The 17705-nt window shown below is 44.8% G+C and overlaps 1 protein-coding gene across 1 annotated transcript in view; it reads right to left on the bottom strand.

Annotated features, from left to right (window-relative positions):
- Nucleotides 1–17705, bottom strand: part of NRCAM (neuronal cell adhesion molecule) — a gene marked incomplete in the record, with an annotated part of 187587 nt that overhangs the window by 45501 nt on the left and 124381 nt on the right. The window contains 4 exon segments of the mRNA XM_034769450.1: nt 1894–2016; nt 2282–2486; nt 16194–16309; nt 16624–16849. Of these exon segments, the coding sequence (XP_034625341.1) occupies nt 1894–2016; nt 2282–2486; nt 16194–16309; nt 16624–16849 (670 nt within the window).

Below are 17705 nucleotides of genomic sequence, written 5' to 3'. Positions count from 1 at the left end.
TCCGCTCTGCGTCTTCGGGGCACTTTGGCGGTGGGTCCCAGAGCGAGTGAAGGACCCGCCGCCGAATTTCCACCGAAGACCCGGAGCAGAAGGACTCCCCGCCGCCAAATTTCCGCCGAGGGCAGCAAAATGCTGCCCCCCAAATCCTTCTGCCCTAGGCAACTGCCTAGGGTCGCCCAGTGGAAGCGCCGGCCCTGGTCTCAGCCCCTTCCAGTCCCCCCTTAATCAGAGCCTGAAATCACTTGGCTTGCCCAGAACAGCCTGCCCTGCACCAGAAGTCCTGGCCAGTCACAACCTGCAGGCCCTCACTGAGGAGCTTGTTGCTCCTGCCACCAGTTTGAATAGGTCAGCCTTTCCCACCCCTGGCTCCTAACCATGCCCCCTGTTTGCTCAGGGGAGCGCTGGATCATCATCAAGGTGCCCCTCTCCTGGGGTCTGCCTCCTGCCCCAGGGCAGGGTGGGGTCATGGGTGCTGCCCCCTGCTGTATAGGTTTCTCCCTCCACTCTCCTATTTATCTCTTGCCAAGCAGAGGTGGCCACTCATAGAACTATATTTTTATGCAAAGGCACCGCGGGCTGCTTTGCCTGAGGAGGGCACCCAGCTCCCGCTCTTCCCTCTCAGGGCCAAGGCTCCCTTGCCTCTCCGCAGTAGCCAGTGCCACAGTCAGATAATTGCAGGCATGCTCTCCCGGCACTCCGCCTCAAGTCACAGATGCCGGCCATGCTGTCCCATCTGGTTTGTACGCACATGGTAAAAGTGGTCGTTACTTTTCAACTGTACTTGAAAGACAAACAAGATGACTCTTAGGGACTCAGTCTTTCAGAAAATATATGAAACAATTCCAGACCATTTGTAGTCATGATAAATCTGACAATTTTTGCAAAATTATATTCTGCCTACCTACATTCCCCACACATGTCAACTGGGGAGAGTACTTTCTATCCCAGAAGTGTTGTGTAATGATACTGTGTTCTGTTGAACCATTGTTGTTACATTTTATCACAGAGCTCTCTGATCTCCAGTGGTGGATGAAGTGATTACTATATATTCGATGTAAAATCAGTTAGTAAGTTTTATAAAAGGATCCAAGTGTATGATATATGCTACATGTCAGATATTTATCATGATCATAGCAGAGAGCTCAACTGTATTTATTAGAGTAACAATACTGTATTTCTGCTATCATTTCTAAGAATTACATTGCTTCCAGGAGCCCAAGTCAGGGTCAAGGACATATTGTACATATAAAGAAATGGTTCCTGCCACAAAGAACTTAACATCTAATTTAAGATAGAAACATTTGAAGTATATGAGACAAATAAATGGAAGGAATGCAGGAGGAAGGACAATTAGTTGGACTTGATTCATTCAAAAGTTTTTGGAGTTTTGAGGGGTTTAGTTCTAAGATGTAAATAAAATCAAAATCTTGATAACACCAGCTACCTGCCTAACCATTATCAGTTGGCTATTTACTGTAGACATCATGGTAGAAGTGGAGATCTGAAGGAGGACAGGTTAGTGGCTTTCCAGTCTAGATTGAGAGGATATTCCATGACTTGTTTATTGTTTAGCTGACAGTTACACATCATCTTTTACTTGCATTTTGGGATGAAGCATGGATCAATTAATTGTAGAGAAGTACAAATCAATAAAAAGCTCACAGTTGTAGCCCAAAGGATGAACTCTTCCAATTGCGACCATTGTCAATGTAGATCAACCTTTACCATATTTTAACAAATATAAGATTCGGTATGATTTATTTTTAATTTATAGAAGGTATACCACATAGTTGTTGTAAATTGTGAAAAAAACTACTGAATTAAGGATATAAATTAGTATTCAGCAGGCAGGTGGTCTGAGACAGGTTTCTGATTTTACCATTATTTACTTACTTGGTTGAAACTTTAGTGTATACGCTATCAAAACACCATTTGGGTGAGTAGGTGGACCCCATTCCAAAGTGAGAGAGTCCAGTGTTGGATTAGTAATCTTCAAAAAGGAAGGTGCGCTAGGAACTTGTAAGAAGAATATATGGTAAATGCTAAGTATATGGCACTAGAATGTCTTATAAAATACTATGGCATAACTTCTGTATCACCCTTACATTTGCTTTCACTTTTGTACATACAAACATAATGTTTAATATCGTGCCTAATATAAACCCTCAATTTTATTTCTTTCAACTACCCAAGAAAGTTTAAAATTTAAGAACAATCTTACAACATGCTATTTTTGAACTTACTAAGCTTAGTTTTATACCTTAATTTCCTCATTTCATACCTCCTTCAGGAGTCTTAAATAATTTGTCAGGGCTTGCTGGTCCTTCCCCTTTACCATTAACAACTCTAACATTCAGCTTGTAAGAACTATAAGGCTCCAGTCCTGGCAACATTCCATGTGTCTTGTTTCCACTGAATGTCAGAATCTTTTTCTCCACATGCCGCCGCCTTCTTTTAGATAAACTCTGTACTTTCCAGTAGTAAATCTATGCATTAAAAAAAAAAACTGTAGTGAGTATTTTGGTGTTCCAGTTTTGCAAACTGGTAGCTATGGTTCTTTTCATGAATACCTAACTACATTTTAAAAGGTGGTTACTTAGGACTAGAGAGTGGCTTTTCAGCAAGCTCCATGTAAGGGGCAGTGCATAGTTGCACTGTCCCAGAAGCAGACCAAGGATCAGACTGTGACTTTCAGAATCTTGCAGACATGTTTGTGTGTGAAGGACACAAGGGATTGTTCTAGTCTGGAGTGATAGGCAAATCATCAAAGGAGACCTACAATCCAGTCCTGCAACGAAATCCACACAGGTGCAGGAGTCTGCCTGCCTTCATCTCACTGCAGGATCTGGGTCTCAGTCTGAGACAGGCTGAGGATAACCAATGAAGCTTCTTTTGCAGTTCATTTTACATAAAAATTTTTTTTTTAAAAGGAACTTTCCCCTTGAGCTGTTGTAGAGGCTGTTCTTTCTTCACATCAATTCATGTTCTCTTGCTTCTGAATGCTTAACCCTCTTTAATAAGGGATAGATACATGAAAGTGAATGAACAGACACTTGGGATGAATTTTAAGCAGACAGCCATTTTATTTAACAGTGATGAGGGGCATAATGTGCCCTGCCTCCCGTGCACTCATACCAAGCATTTAACATTGTGGTGTTCAGAACTCCCACCACAGATCTAATAACTAGGCTCATCCCTAGGACTCAGCTCATTTTTGAATCCTCTCCACCTCCCCAACATGGAGGGGTAAGAGGCTCCCAAGGAAGGACTTCAGGTCTCCCCTTTTTCCAATCGGCGAAAGGTCCACCACCACAATCCCAGGTCTCATTTACCCCTGGGATCTGGTCCCTTTTATCCTTTTCCAAATTGGAAACCAGCCACAAGGCAAGCTAAGCAGTCTTACTTTCCTAATGTTAAGCCTTTTAAAGTCTTAATGCTATAGCCTCCATGATGTTGCAAGGAAGGCAAAGAAACCCACCAGACCAGACCCTCTTACCAATTTGGTCCAATAGGAAAAAATTCCTTCCTGATCCCAAAATGGGTAATTAGTCAGACTGCAGCATCCTAAATAACAGCACCAATATTATACTAAGTATAACAATTAACCAGTGAGTCCATTCCCCCATGTCCAGCCAATGGAAAGGCAGCAGACGTGGCAGAAAGTAGCCCCAAGTTGTAATAAATCACCCGACAAATATACCCTTATTGTGAACCAACTGTGGGAACACTGACAAAAGTTTACAAATGGTTCCAATCACATATGACAATAAATGTTGATGGGAACGGGTGCAAAAAGGAGAAAGACAGACTGAATTAGCCTTAACAAAAAGGCTTGTTGATATTACTCAAGACTTTGTTAAGATCATGTCCGATAAACAAGACACGTGTGGGACCAGAAATCAATGAAAAATGGCTACTTACTGGGTCTGTAACTGTGGTTCTTTGAGATGTGATGGAGACGTGTATTCCAAATAGCTGTGCGCGCCCCATGTGCCAGAGCTGGAGACTTTTGCCTACCAATAACCGTAAAGGGGCAGTGCTCACGCCTTGCATCCGCAGTCCCTCCCCTATATAAGGCAGCACTGCCTCAATCGCTCTCAGTTCCTTCACACTGAACCTCCAGGGAAGACTCTGAAGCACAGGGGACGGAGGGTGGGTTGTGGAATATACATCTGCATCCCATCTCAAAGAACCCAATTACAGTAAGTAACAAATTATTATTCTTCGAGTAGATGTAGACGTGTATTTCAACTAGGTGACCAGTGAGCAGTATCCCCACCTGGAGGTGGGGCTCTGAGTCTATCTGAGTAAGGATCACAGGACCGCTCTTCTGACATTAGTGTCTGCTCTGGAAGAAGCAGTGATCGCGTAATGATCCGTAAGTGTATGTATGGACGCCCCTGAGGCCACCTACAAATGTCCAATATGGAAATGTCATTGAGTAATGCTACTGACATTGCCTGTGCTCTCGTCGAACATGCCCATATCTGTTGAGGAGGCGTAGCTGATGCTATCTCATATGCAGTCTTGATACAAGACATTACCCATCTAGAGATGGTCTGCAAAGAGATTGCTTGTCCCTTCATGCAGTCCACATAGGATACAAAACAGGCCAGCCAAAGCACAAAATTGTTCGGTCCTGGTCAGATAAAAGGCTAGACAGCATCTAACATCTAACGTATGGAGGCATTGCTCCTCAGGGGAGGAATGCAGCTTGGGGAAAAATACAGGTAAATATACCGCCTGGTTCAATTGAAGCTGAGACACCACCTGGCACACAAACTTGGGATGTGGACAGAGCATAACCTTATCCTTGGAGAACTGCATGTAAGGAGACCCTGCATTAGGGCCAGCAACTCACCCACCCTCCTGGCAGAGGTAATGGCCATCAAGAATGCTGTTTTCTGAGACAGGAAAGGCAGTGGCTAGGAAGCAAGGGACTTGAATGGAGGCCCCAGTAGAGCTGCTAAAACTGTGTTCAGGTCCCACAACTGGCTTTAGTACTGGATGATGCAGGTGGAGAAGTCCTTTCAGAAATCTCATCACCATGGCATTGGAGAAAATCAATTATCCTTGGAGAGGTGGATGAAATGCCAATATTGCTGCCAAGTGCACTCTTAGAGAACTGAGTGCTAAACCAGATTCCTGACGGTGTAGCAGGTACTCCAATACGTCCTGGATGGAAGTCTCTGCTGGATGGCTCCACGGGCCAAAGACCACATGGAAAACCTCTTCCACTTCGCCAAGTAAACTATTCTAGTGGAAGGCTTCCACTGTTAAGTAGGACCTGTTAGACAACCTCCAAGCAACATTTTTCCTCCTTGTTCAGTCATGCAGCAGCCACACCATAAGGTGCAAGAGGCTGATCGCTGGATGCAAGGTGCAGCTGCAGTCCTGTGTGAGGAGGTTGGGAAAGAAAGGAAATGGCATGGAATGCTGAACTGACAGAGTGAGGAGGTCCCAAAATCAGCATTGTCTCAGCCATGATGGGGCGATCAGGATGAGCCTGCCTCGATCCACCTTGAGCTTGGCAATGACCTGGGGAATGAGTACAGCAGCATTGACTGCCAGCTGTAGTGCAAAGCATCAGAGAGGGAGCCCAGGCTGAGCCCCTTCAAGAGCGAATAGGTGACACTTCCTGTTTTCCCTCACTGCAAAGAGGTTGATCGTGGCGATGCCCCACATTGCGAAAACCATCCAAAGGGCCTCCGCCTTCAGGGCCCATTTGTAGCTCGGGGAGAAAAACCTGCTGAGATGATATGCAAGGTGGTTCTGGATCCCTGGTAAGTAGACATCTATTGGGGTGATTTCTTCTTCAATGTAGAACTGGCACAGGTTGATCACCTCCAGGCAGAGTGATCTGGAGCGAGCTCCCCCTTGTTTGTTCACACAGTAAGTTGTGGTGATATCATCGGTGAGTATGTGAACCACTGAACATCTGATATGGTCCCAGAAGGCACGACATATATTGTAGATGGCCCAAAGCTCCAGCACATTGATGTGGAGCAAGACCTCCTGTCCCAACCAGAGGCTGCACCCTCAACAAGTCCAGATGCTCCCCCAACCCAGAAGGGATGCGTTGGTAGCCGGTGACTTGGTCGGAGAGGGCTAAGTGAAGGGGATGCCTTGCACACATTGCATGGGGACTCCCACCAGCACAGGGACTCCAGGAATGATGGAGGAAGGTGAACCAACCTGTCCAGAGAATGCAGGGCAGGGCAGTAAACCATCCTGAGCCACATCTGACGAGGGCAAACACACAACCTGGTGAGTTGTACCACCTGGCCCAACATACTCAGACACATGCCGACTGTTGTAAACGGTTGTGATTGCAGATCAAGACACATCTGTCAAATTGCCTGGAAGTGGCTGGTCAGCAGAAATGTCCTTAACCTCGTGGAATCTAGCAGGGCCCAATGAACTCTGTTTGCTGAGCGGGAGCAAAGGCTGACTTCACGGTGTTTTAAATGAGTCCAAAGAGGTTGAGTAAACATAGCATGATATCAATATGGGCAAGAACCTCCCTTCTGGAGCCATCCTTCAGCAGCCAGTCGTTGAGGTAGGGGAAGATTTGGATTTTCTTCCATGACTATGGCCATGCATTTGGTTAAGACTTGGGGGGGGGGGGTGGAGAAGAGAGGCCAAATGGAAGCACTGTGCACTGAAACTGTCAGTCTTCTACCATGAAGTGAAGAAACTTCTTGTGATTCGGCAGAATGGTCACATGAAAGTAAGCATCTTGAAGGTCTAGAGCAGTGAACCAGTTGTTCTGAGACAAACCTCCTCCACCGCTCCCAATGCTAGCAGAGAGCTGACCTGCTCATGAGAGGGGGTCCCTGAAGAAGGATGGGGAAGGGGGAGGGCGAGTGGGCTTGGAGAAGAACTGGATGGCACAGCCCGATCTGACAGTGTCTAGGACCCTGCTGTCAGAGGTAATCAAGACCCAGGCATTGTAAAAATGGGCCAGCATGTCCCCAAAGGAATGGGGGGATGACAAGGGAGGAAGAACAACTGGAACAGTGCTCTGGTCCAACAAGTCAAAATGTCTACTTAGCATACACCAAAGGAGGGCACTCAAGACCGAGTGCTTCCTCTTATGAGACTTGTCCCTCTTCCTGGTGTAATCTTGCTGTTTCGAGGGGGAAGGGCTGCACAAACGGGTGCTGCAGCCTGTACAGCTGTTGATGATGTGTCCCTCAGTGGAGTCTCTGTGAGGGTGGCACATACACCCCCAAATACCTTAAAGTAGTCCTCCAATCCTTAAAGGAATGCAGGGTTTCATCAGTCTTGTCTGAAAACAAGGTTCAGCCATCAAAAGGCAAGACCTCAATCGCTTACTGGATATCCAGAGCGATCCCCAAGTTTTGGAGCCAGGAAGTCCTCTTCATAGTTATTGCCTCTGGCTGAAATGTCTGCAACATCAAGGGTGGACTGCAGAGATGTTTTGGCCACCAAGCAGCCCTCAAAGACAAATGCTCCTCAAATTTGGCCATAGCTAATTAAGAAAGTAATATTCAGCCAGCAAAGCTTGCTTGTTTGTGATCCTCATCTATAGTGAAGAAGAGATCTATATCTTTCTTCCCAAAAGGTCCAGGCGCTTAGAGTCTCTGTTCTTGGGAGTGGACTTGAATCTGCCCTGCTGGGCTGTCATTCATCGCCATGACCACCAGGGAGTTCTAGGCCAGATGGGAACAGAACCACATGCATCCCCGAACAGGCATAAAACAGCACTTCTCCAAACGCTTGGCCACTGGCGGTACTGAGGTCAGTGTACCCCAAAAAGCTCTCGCAGGCTCGAAGACCGCCTCGTTAATTGGAAGGGCCACCCTTCCAGGGACAGAGGGCTGGAAAATGCCCATGAGTTTATGGGTATTCTCCTGGAGAAACTCTGCTTGAATACCAAGGAATGCAGCCACACGGCGTAAAAGGTACTGGTATGCCTTGAAGCCCTCCAGGAGGGAAGGGGAGGATGAACCAGGCAGCACCGCATTGTCTGGGGACAAGGACGAGGCTGTTGGCTGAGCCACAGATGTGTCGCTCCTGAGGTAGCATCTCCAGATGGGGAAACTCTGGTGGCTCCACAGGAAAGGGAACCATGGGCGTCTGGACTTGCGGCTGATCTGCAGCCCCCAAAGTCACACGAGTAGGCAATCTTGGTTTTGACTTGGACAAAGGAGCTTCCCACTGAGCCCAAGGGGGCTACTGGTATCAGTAAGACATTGGTGGCCAGTAGACACGGGGCGCGCACACTCGTAGTTGGAATACGTCTGCATTTACTTGAAAAATAACCAAAATTGGTATGTCAGAAACTAGCTTTAATTGCTGGACAAAATAATGAGGGGACAGGCTAGTCTGCTCATCACTCTCTTTTGGTGTCCTTAAAAAGACTTAGGGGAGAAAAATCAAAGCAAATGCAACAATTACTGAATGAAAAAAGGAAAGGAGTAAGCTTCACCATCATGGCTGCTACTCCTACAGCTCCTGGGACCTGGGATCTACTGTTACACTTTTGGGCCTTTGTCATCCTGATCCTGAAAGATGTTCTGACCAGCCCAGGCTGGAGAGAGAGACCCAGATGACATCACCACCTCCACTGGTTTTGGCTGAATCCTGAACCCACCTGGGATGTCAGACTGTTACTTCGTCCCTTGTTTGTCCTTTTACTTCCCTACCTTATTTCTTCTCTTTCCTATCCTTCTCCTATTGCTTTTTGTCTAATGGGAATCTCTTAGCCAGCAAAGACTATATTTTGCAACACTGCTATAAGCTTGTGACCAGAAAGACAGCTAAAAGCAATGCCTAAACAGCCCAATGCTGATACAAGTTTGTCAGGTCTCAGAGTGGCTGGTTACACCACATATTGTGCCTGTGTTCTCCAGCAAAGAGGATGCAAATGAGAGTCAACACGAGAGACATAAGCTGCATATTCTATCTTTGCTGTTCTTTTCTCTTCCCTATTGTGTGTTGTCCTTGTCTCCGTGGGTCCTGCGTTTCCTGATGGATTTCGCTAGCCTCAGAGGTTCACTGTGACCCTCCACTTAACCCTTCTCTCTCTAGAGACAAGGGTCATAGTCTACTGACCCATTTTCATCATAAGCCAGTGAGGGAAGTGAGGAGAAGCTGTCCTCCCTTGCACAGTCTCTGTTGTCTCCCAGTCTCAGCCCAGGGACCCTAATTGTATCAGTTATGGTAGCTGACTTTTTAGGAACAGGACATGTTCAATTCCCTGGGCTACTTCCCCACAGCAGCCCCCACTTCCTCAAGTTCCACTTCACCCTCACCTCATGGCCTTCCTTGTGCCTGATATGGTATGTACTGCTCAGTCTCTCTAACAGCAAAACTTCCTCCTACAGCTCCTGACATGCATGCCCACCTGACTAACTGGGAGGCTTTTAACTAGTTTCAGCCAGCCCCTGATTGGCTTCAGGTGTCCCAATCAACCTAGCTGTCTTCCCTGCCTTCTGGAATGCTCTTAATTGGCTCCAGGTGTCTTAATTGACCTGGAGCAGCTGCCATTTACTTATCCTGGTACCAGGGATTTGTTTAACCTGGGGCTAATATATCTATCTCCCACTACTTTTCTATAGCCATCTGGCTTTGCCCCATCACTGTGTGTTTGTCTTGGGTTGCTTCTATGAAACAGAATTGGACTTTAACAATAGCAGCAATAACAAAAGCTCCAGCTCAGCTCCTTTTTCCCCAAAACTTCTTTTATTCCCAAAAGGACAGTTATTATAATCTTTAATACCATCTAAGAGATGGTCAAACAAGGACTTTTTCCTTATAAAAAGAACAGGAGTACTTGTGGCACCTTAGAGACTAACAAATTTATTAGAGCATAAGCTTTCGTGGGCTACAGCCCACTTCTTCGTATGCATATAGAGTGGAACATATATTGAGGAGATATATATACACACATACAGAGAGCGTGAACAGGTGGGAGTTGTCTTACCAACTCTGAGAGGCCAATTAAGTAAGAGAAAAAAACTTTTGAAGTGATAATCAAGCTAGCCCAGTACAGACAGTTTGATAAGAAGTGTGAGAATACTTACAAGGGGAGATAGATTCAATGTTTGTAATGGCTCAGCCATTCCCAGTCCTTATTCAATCCTGAGTTGATTGTATCTAGTTTGCATATCAATTCCAGCTCAGCAGTCTCTCGTTGGAGTCTGTTTTTGAAGTTTAATATGGAGCTATACCTATCTCCTAGAACTGGAAGGGACCCTGAAAAATCATCGAATCCAGCCCCCTGCCTTTACTAGTAGGACCAAGTACTGATTTTTGCCCCAAATCCCTAAGTGGCCCCCTCAAGGATTGAACTCATAACCCTGGGTTAGCAGGCCAATGCTCAAACCACTGAGCTATCCCTCCCCCCTTCTTTCACAGTTGACTGCTGGGGAGGGCATTTCTGACATCCACCTTCAAAATTTTAGAATGTTACACACGGCAAATAACTATTGTGCTCTCTTGAAACTGACCTGGTGAGGTGCTGAGCAAATTCAGTCTCTTACCCTGTCCTTTTCTGGTGAATATGAACCCAGTTTTGAATACCTCAGCCCCAATTCCTTCAGGCGCTTCTCCTTTCTTATTCTTGTCATGTTTTTCCTGGGTGCTCATGATAGGAACTGGATTGACAGAGCTGGAGATTCACCTCTATTCATTTACTCAGCAAAAGGTCAAGATTTTCACTGTATGGTGGGTGTCTCTAGCAACGCACACTCTTTGGTGTCTGCTAAGTACTACTCAAAAAATTTCAGTTAACCTAATGGTGTTTTCAGACTTAATAAATGTGATGGTTTAATCCCCCTCAGAGTATATTTGTTTTAGTGCTGTGTCACTCTTCTCTTGATAAGAGGCTTCAGACTTTCCCAGAATGAAGATGAGCTTCCCTGGCATAATTATTGAGATTCTCCTTGGCACCTTTTACTTTACCTTTCAGTCTCCTTAAAACAATCTCCAGAGAGTGTTAAAATTTGCCCCCTTAAAATTTTGTGTTAATCCTAGGAACATCACCCTCAAATATATCAACATTTATTTTGCAGGGCCACTGTTAGGCTGTGAGTGTGATCCCACACTAAAATTACTAGAATAAGGTCTATGGGGTAAAATCCTAGCTCCAGTGACGTCAATGGCAAGATTCCCATTTAATTTAATGGAGCCAGGATTTTACCCATTAAAAATATGAAATGATGGACTTTGTTAGTCCTGGAAAGCCCATTTAGACAAAGAAATCTGTTATGCAATACCAGGTGCCTTTGGTTAAGAATCTTATTCTTGTCATTGTGACTTCTAATTTGTTTTAGTTTTAGATTATTTAGGGGGTCAACTTAAAGGTGCTAGTGTCATGCTATCCTTCAGGGATCGGGTTATATATATTGCTATCAGGATTTTAAGTTTATCAAGCTTGATCTTAGTTTCAATTACATCAACTGTAAATGATTTCAATTATAGTAATAACAGGATCTACTTGTTTTTATTACTTTGCAGGTAATAATATTGTTATTCCAGCAAAAGGTACTGTGGGAAGACTTAGAATATAAAAAGAGCAAGAGACTTCCTTCTGAAGGAAAGAGATTGGTTCTACTGGTTTTCAATAGAAAGGGTAACTCTATGCCCTTCAGTTTTGAACAGACGTAGTTGGCAGAATTTGAGGTAGGAAAACAACAAACTGAACCCTGGTTGACCAGATTCATGCAACAGCATTTCTTGAAACACCTTGAAACTTCTTCCGTTCTGTAGTACTCCTACAAAAGTATTATGATCAGAATGAGTAAATCAATCAGTGTTTAGCCTATGGCAAGGTTGTAATCAGTTTGGATTTTTCATCTGTTCTGAACAGCTTGGCAGCATTTTTACAAATCCAAAGTTTATTAGGTAACAGAAAAGGAAAGAAATGAGAGCCAATGGCATGTAGAATATGTGGCAAATGTGACCTAAAAAGATTGGTCAAGAGAAGGAGAGTTACAAGTGCTTTATAAAATCTGCTATGAGGAAGATATGAAATAAAAATATTTAGAGTAAAAAGAAGAAAAAAACCCCAAACAAGGATACACTAATATTTTGGTTCACATGAGCCTTTCACACAGGTTCAGTGTTGAAAAATGCTGGTAATTTTCACCCTCCTGACCAGTTTAGCTTGAACTCCTGCTGGTAGTAGTAGAATCAAAGCTAAACCAGGGCTGAGTCATGACATGTTAATTTTCAGAAATGTTGAAGTCACAAACTTTTCTGAAAGCACTTTAGTATGGGAATGTCAGCAGTCAGGCTGAAAATTATCTCTGACTGAAATGAACTTGGAAGACATTCTACCAGGTGATGCAAAACAACCTTACTAAGAACAGATCAGATAGGTGGTCTATTCATCTGGAAACTGTGCTGGCTCTGCAATACAAGGTGCCAGAGCTCTGATCAGTGAAGAAAAGGTGATTTGGTAGGGGAATGCAAAGTTCAAAGAGAATATGTTATACACCTCTACCTCGATATAACGCTGTCCTCGGGAGCCAAAAAATCTTACCACGTTATAGGTGAAACCACGTTATATCGAACTTGCTTTGATCCACCGGAGTGCGCAGCCCCGCCCCCCCAGAGCGCTGCTTTACCGCGTTATATCCGAATTTGTGTTATATCGGGTTGCGTTATATCGGGATAGAAGTGTATTATTCACATAATTTATAGTTCAGCCAGGAAAATGAATTAAAGTAATAGGGGAGAAGGGGAGCAGCACCACTTAAAACAATGTGTGTGTTTGTATTTAATGATTCACTGCACTCAATGGTATTAACTAGGGGTCTGATCTACTTGCCATTTTGCAAATGTGCACGGGTGAGCTGGATGTAACCTGCTTCATACTGCAGCTACCCACATGACCTTCTATTCCCTGGCTGGCTCTCAGTCATGTGACAGCTGGGCACACCTTCTCCATTGAGCCATGCACGCATTCCTAATATAATGCTGCACATCCAGTGACCAAAAGGTTTGAAATCAGTTCCAGTAAATACATGCAGTAATCCTAATTTAGAAGTCATTTTGTTTTCCAGAAAGGCCTGAATTTGGCTTTAGGACTTTGCTGTTGTCTCACGAAAGGTAACTAACTGCTTTATAAACCATACAAATAACTATGACATTTGACGTGCATTGTCTTTGTGAAGTAGTTATTCAGATTGGGCCTGCTCCAACCCCCACTGAAGTCAACGTGAGGCTTTCCATTGATTTCAAAGGGAGTTGGACTAGGCCTATTGGGAAGTATTACCATGCAATGCAGTGTTATCCAAAAGTCTTACTGCCACTCCATTTATTTTGTGCCATCTGTAAATTTTACCAGTAATGATTTTGTATTTTCTTCCAGATTGTTGCAGAATGCAGTCTTTGAGAATACCCCTTATGGCACGCTGCTGGAGACACCCTGCTTCAGTTTTCTATCCTGGGTCTTCAACGTGCCACACAGCTTCCAACACTGTGCAATTCTTGGAGTGACTTAACCCTCCCACTGATTCATGTAACAGTCTGACTCCTTCTGTAGTACATAGGTCCAAAAAAACCCACATAAAAACCAGAGAGTCTTCTGACCCAGTCTTTAGCTGGTGACAGCCCTTCCTCTTAGGGTCTGTCCTCTCTAGCTAACACTCTTCAACCCTCCTGGACTTTGCTCAGGCTTTTCCCACTCTTTTGAGAGTGCCAACTAGATGTAAGATCCATCCAGGGCCTATTTCCCTGGTGTCCTTCTGCAACCTGGTGTCTCTCTACCTGAAGTTCCCCTGCTCCCCGCAGATCCTCTTCAGTTCTCCTCCATACCATCACCCTGCTCCAAGGCCTACTATCACAGAAGCCCCTCCGCCCCACTCCCTGTATTCCCGCTTTTTAAACTGAGCCTTTACTGAGCCGCAGATGACAAATACATGAAAGGATGGGAGTTGCCTTACCAAGTGTGAGGTCAGTTGAACGAGACAATTCAAACAACAGCAGGATAACAAAGAAAGAAAAATAACTTTTCAATTGGTAATGAGAGTGGCTCATTTCAGACAGTTGACAAGAAGGTGTGAGTAACAGTAGGGGGAAATTAGTATTGGGGAAATTAAGTTTAGGTTTTGTAATGATCCAACCACTCCCAGTCTTTATTCAGGCCTAATCTGATGGTGTCCAGTTTGCAAATTAATTCCAGTTCTGCAGTTTTATGTTGGAGTCTGTTTTAGAAGATTTTTTTGTTGAAGAATTGCTACTTTTAGGTCTGTTATTGAGTAACCAGAGAGATTGAAGTGTTCTCCTACTGGTTTTGAATGTTATGATTCCTGATGTCAGATTTGTGTCCATTTATTCTTTTGCGTCGAGATTGTCCGGTTTGGCCAATATACATGGCAGAGAGGCATTGCTGGCACATGATGGCATATATCACACTTGGTAAGGCAACTCTCATCCTTTCATGTATTTATACCAGCTTCTGTATTTTCCACTCCATGCATCCGATGAAGTGGGTTCTAGCCCATGAAAGCTTATGCCCAAATACATTTGTTAGTCTCTGAAGTGCCACAAGGACTCCTCATTGTTTTTTGCTGATAGACTAACACAGCTCCCACTCTGAAACCTGTAACCCCCAAGGAGATTACCTAGATTCCTGGGACTCTGTCTGCTGGCAGCTCAGGGAGAGGCACACTGTCCCTGGTAGGGAGGGGGAGCAAAGGCAGATTCAGAGTCTGCCCAGCAACCAATAGGGAGTGACAGGCCCTCCCAGGGAGAAGCCATTTTGTAGTCAGTCTGGAGCCAACCAGGAAAAGTGCTGGACTGGCTGGTGAGACCCAGGCCTGCATGCAGGGTTCCCCCTGAGAACAGGCCTCTAGGGACCTGACAGCAGATCCCTCAGCTGGGTTTTTCTTTCCCCACTGATGATTCCCAATTTGCAGCATTTGCTGGGAAATTTCCCCAGCCAGGCTCCCTAGGTGAGACCAGTCACCACATGGTCAGCTCTGCTCTGTTAGTCCAGGGAAGCTGCCTGCTGAGTGTGTGACTGGAGGCTGGGCTAGCTACAGTGTGGATGTTAGTGTAGGCTGGCTAGAGTGTGGATGTTAGTGTAGTTGTATAACCTACACCTTGAGCCCTGCACCCCTTTGTGGTGAGGGGAAATCCTGGGATGGACGCAGCCTGATTCCTGCCTGAGGAGGATCCCTGCCAGCAGACAGCAGCCTCTCTGCAGTGACTGAGGGGTCCAGTGTCATCTTCGAACCTGAAGATCATTCATGGAGTTTGTGAATGCACCATCTTTTAGTTAGTTAGTCAGGGAGTTTGTTTTGGGGACCCCCTACTCCTTGAACTGTGTCCTCAAGCCAGGGAGTCAGGGTTTGAGGATTTTATAACCTGCTGCATATCACACCTGTGAAGGGATTTACCACCTCCTCCCACCTGAGAGTCCTTTGGGCTGTACTGAATTCAGTCAGCCACACTGCTAAACCACCGCAGAGAAGAATTTTGTGGTTATAGGTCATCAAGGGCCCCAGCAAAGTACGCATACCAACGGGACACTAATTTTACATTTGCTACATCAAGTCACAGGTATTTTCCGTGTGGGCACCGGTGACCCTAAAAATAGTGTTTCACCCTGTTATGTTGTATTTGTCTCTTGTTTAATATAATTATTGTGTTGAATATATTTTCATGTGTTTGTGTTATTTCTTGGAAGTCTCCAACTATCTGGCAAGTAAGTGGGGATTACTCTGTAGTTAGAAATTTCCTCCCACTCTGCCCTGGTGACACTGCCAGGAAGGAGCGAGGAGGGTGGAGGCACCGTCAAATAATTTCATAGGAAAAAATGAAAGAAGATACACCCTGCTGAGTGGGTGGCGGGATCCAAAAGAACACAGACCTGTCCATCAAAACCTGTAAACGGATTGGCATTAAAGGAGGTAACCAGGTGGAGAAGGGCGCTACACTTAGATAATCAGATTTTAATCCTTGTAATATGGGCTATATTGATTTTGCACAGTGATAATTATTTTTAACCAAAATTCCATGCAGGAATAAGTTAATTGCCTTACATATTTGTCTTAAGTATATTATGTCAACAAATTATCAACCAAAATTGTGGTATAATAAAAAACCTAAAATACTCATCTTAAATTGCAGTTACCTCCCTCCCAAACACATATACACATTAAGAGAATTTTATTTTGATAGAAGAGGATATAAAAGCTTCTACCGTTACTTACCCTGTATCCTTGAAGGTGTCCTCGGACAGTTTTTAGTGGAACGGGGTCCCAGTGCACCTTGGCTAATGTGCTGTTAACAATGTGCACCTGCACATTGCCTGGAGCAACCATTGGTACTGTGTGGGAGAGAGATGCAACGAATCCCAGATTATAATCAGAGACTATATGAACAGATAATACACTCATAAAGGAATGGGTCACACTGTTGGCTCATTTAAAACTGTTTGTCGAAGTGGGCCTCAATATTCATACCGCTGAGGTTTATGAAGCCTCTGACTATCCTCCAAAGATTTGAAGTTTACAATTTTCATTTATTACATGAGAGAAAAATTCCCTCCCACAAATTTTCAATGGCCTTTTTTTAATCCATCTGTGACTTTGTATTTGGATATTTTTAATTAGCACAAGTCAGTCAGTCTGAGAAACTTACAGTCTTCCCCAGAATGTCCAATCACCTCTGCAGGTTCTGGTGCATATCCTAAGTCATTTAAAGCCTGTACTTTTATCTCATATGGAACAAAGGTTGGTGTACCAGATACAATATATTTTGAAACATTTGCAACTATAACAGAAGTCCACTCATCACCAACATCTTTCTGACGCCAACTGACTTTGTATTGAAGACCAGGTCCATTGGACTGAAAACCTTTTAAAGGCTAAAATGAAAAAAAGAGAAATGAATGCATTAACATTATTTTATAACATTTGTAAAGAAGAGCAATCCAGGATAATAACAAAATCATAGGCTTCTAAAGAAGAACCAAGGTGTAAAAATGAGCCTGATTCACCATGTGGTTCCCCCAGTTTTCTACCAGTGTAATGCTATTGAAACTTCTGTATTATGCTGTTTCGTTTTTATGCTGGTGTAATCATGCAAGCTAACTGATGTAAATATAGTCTTGTTGTCAGTTTTCTTCAGTCATGGAAGAGAGCTACTATGAAAGAGCTAAAAGAAGTTATTATAAAATATATTTCCCAGAGAGCTGGAACCTTTTCAAAGCTATAATGGGAAGGTGACTTTGCAGTAATGGGTAGTTGGGAATCTGTGTTTAGAAACAGAATCAGAATTCTTGCCTTGTAAGTGTCAGTACAATGCATCCACAAAGAGCTTGAAGTAGGAAGGTATAATGATAATTTAGTTTATAATAAAGCTTAGTGAATAGGGTTACCATATTTTGTGCCTCTTAATGGAGGACACTCCCGGGGGCCCCGGCCCCGCCCCCAGCCCCGCCCCCGCCCCAACTCTGCCCCCTCCCAAAGTCTCCGCCCCCTCCCCTGCTTCCCGCGAACATTTGAGTCGCGGGAAGCCTGAAGCAGGTAATGGGGGGTGTGGGGGGGAGGAGGTGCGGCCCAGGTTGGCCCCCCGGCGGCTCCAGCCTGGGTCGGCTCGGGCCCTGGCCGACCACCCCCAGCGGCCCGGCGCACCCCCCGGCTCCCGGCTCCCCGACCCCGGCCCGGCTCCCAGCCCCGCGGGCCCGGCCCAGCCCCGCGGGCCCGGCCCGGCTCCCCCAC

The sequence above is a fragment of the Trachemys scripta genome, chromosome 1, assembly GCF_013100865.1.
Source record: "Trachemys scripta elegans isolate TJP31775 chromosome 1, CAS_Tse_1.0, whole genome shotgun sequence".
Lineage (NCBI taxonomy): Eukaryota > Metazoa > Chordata > Testudines > Emydidae > Trachemys > Trachemys scripta.
This window is presented reverse-complemented; position numbering and strand designations above follow the sequence as displayed.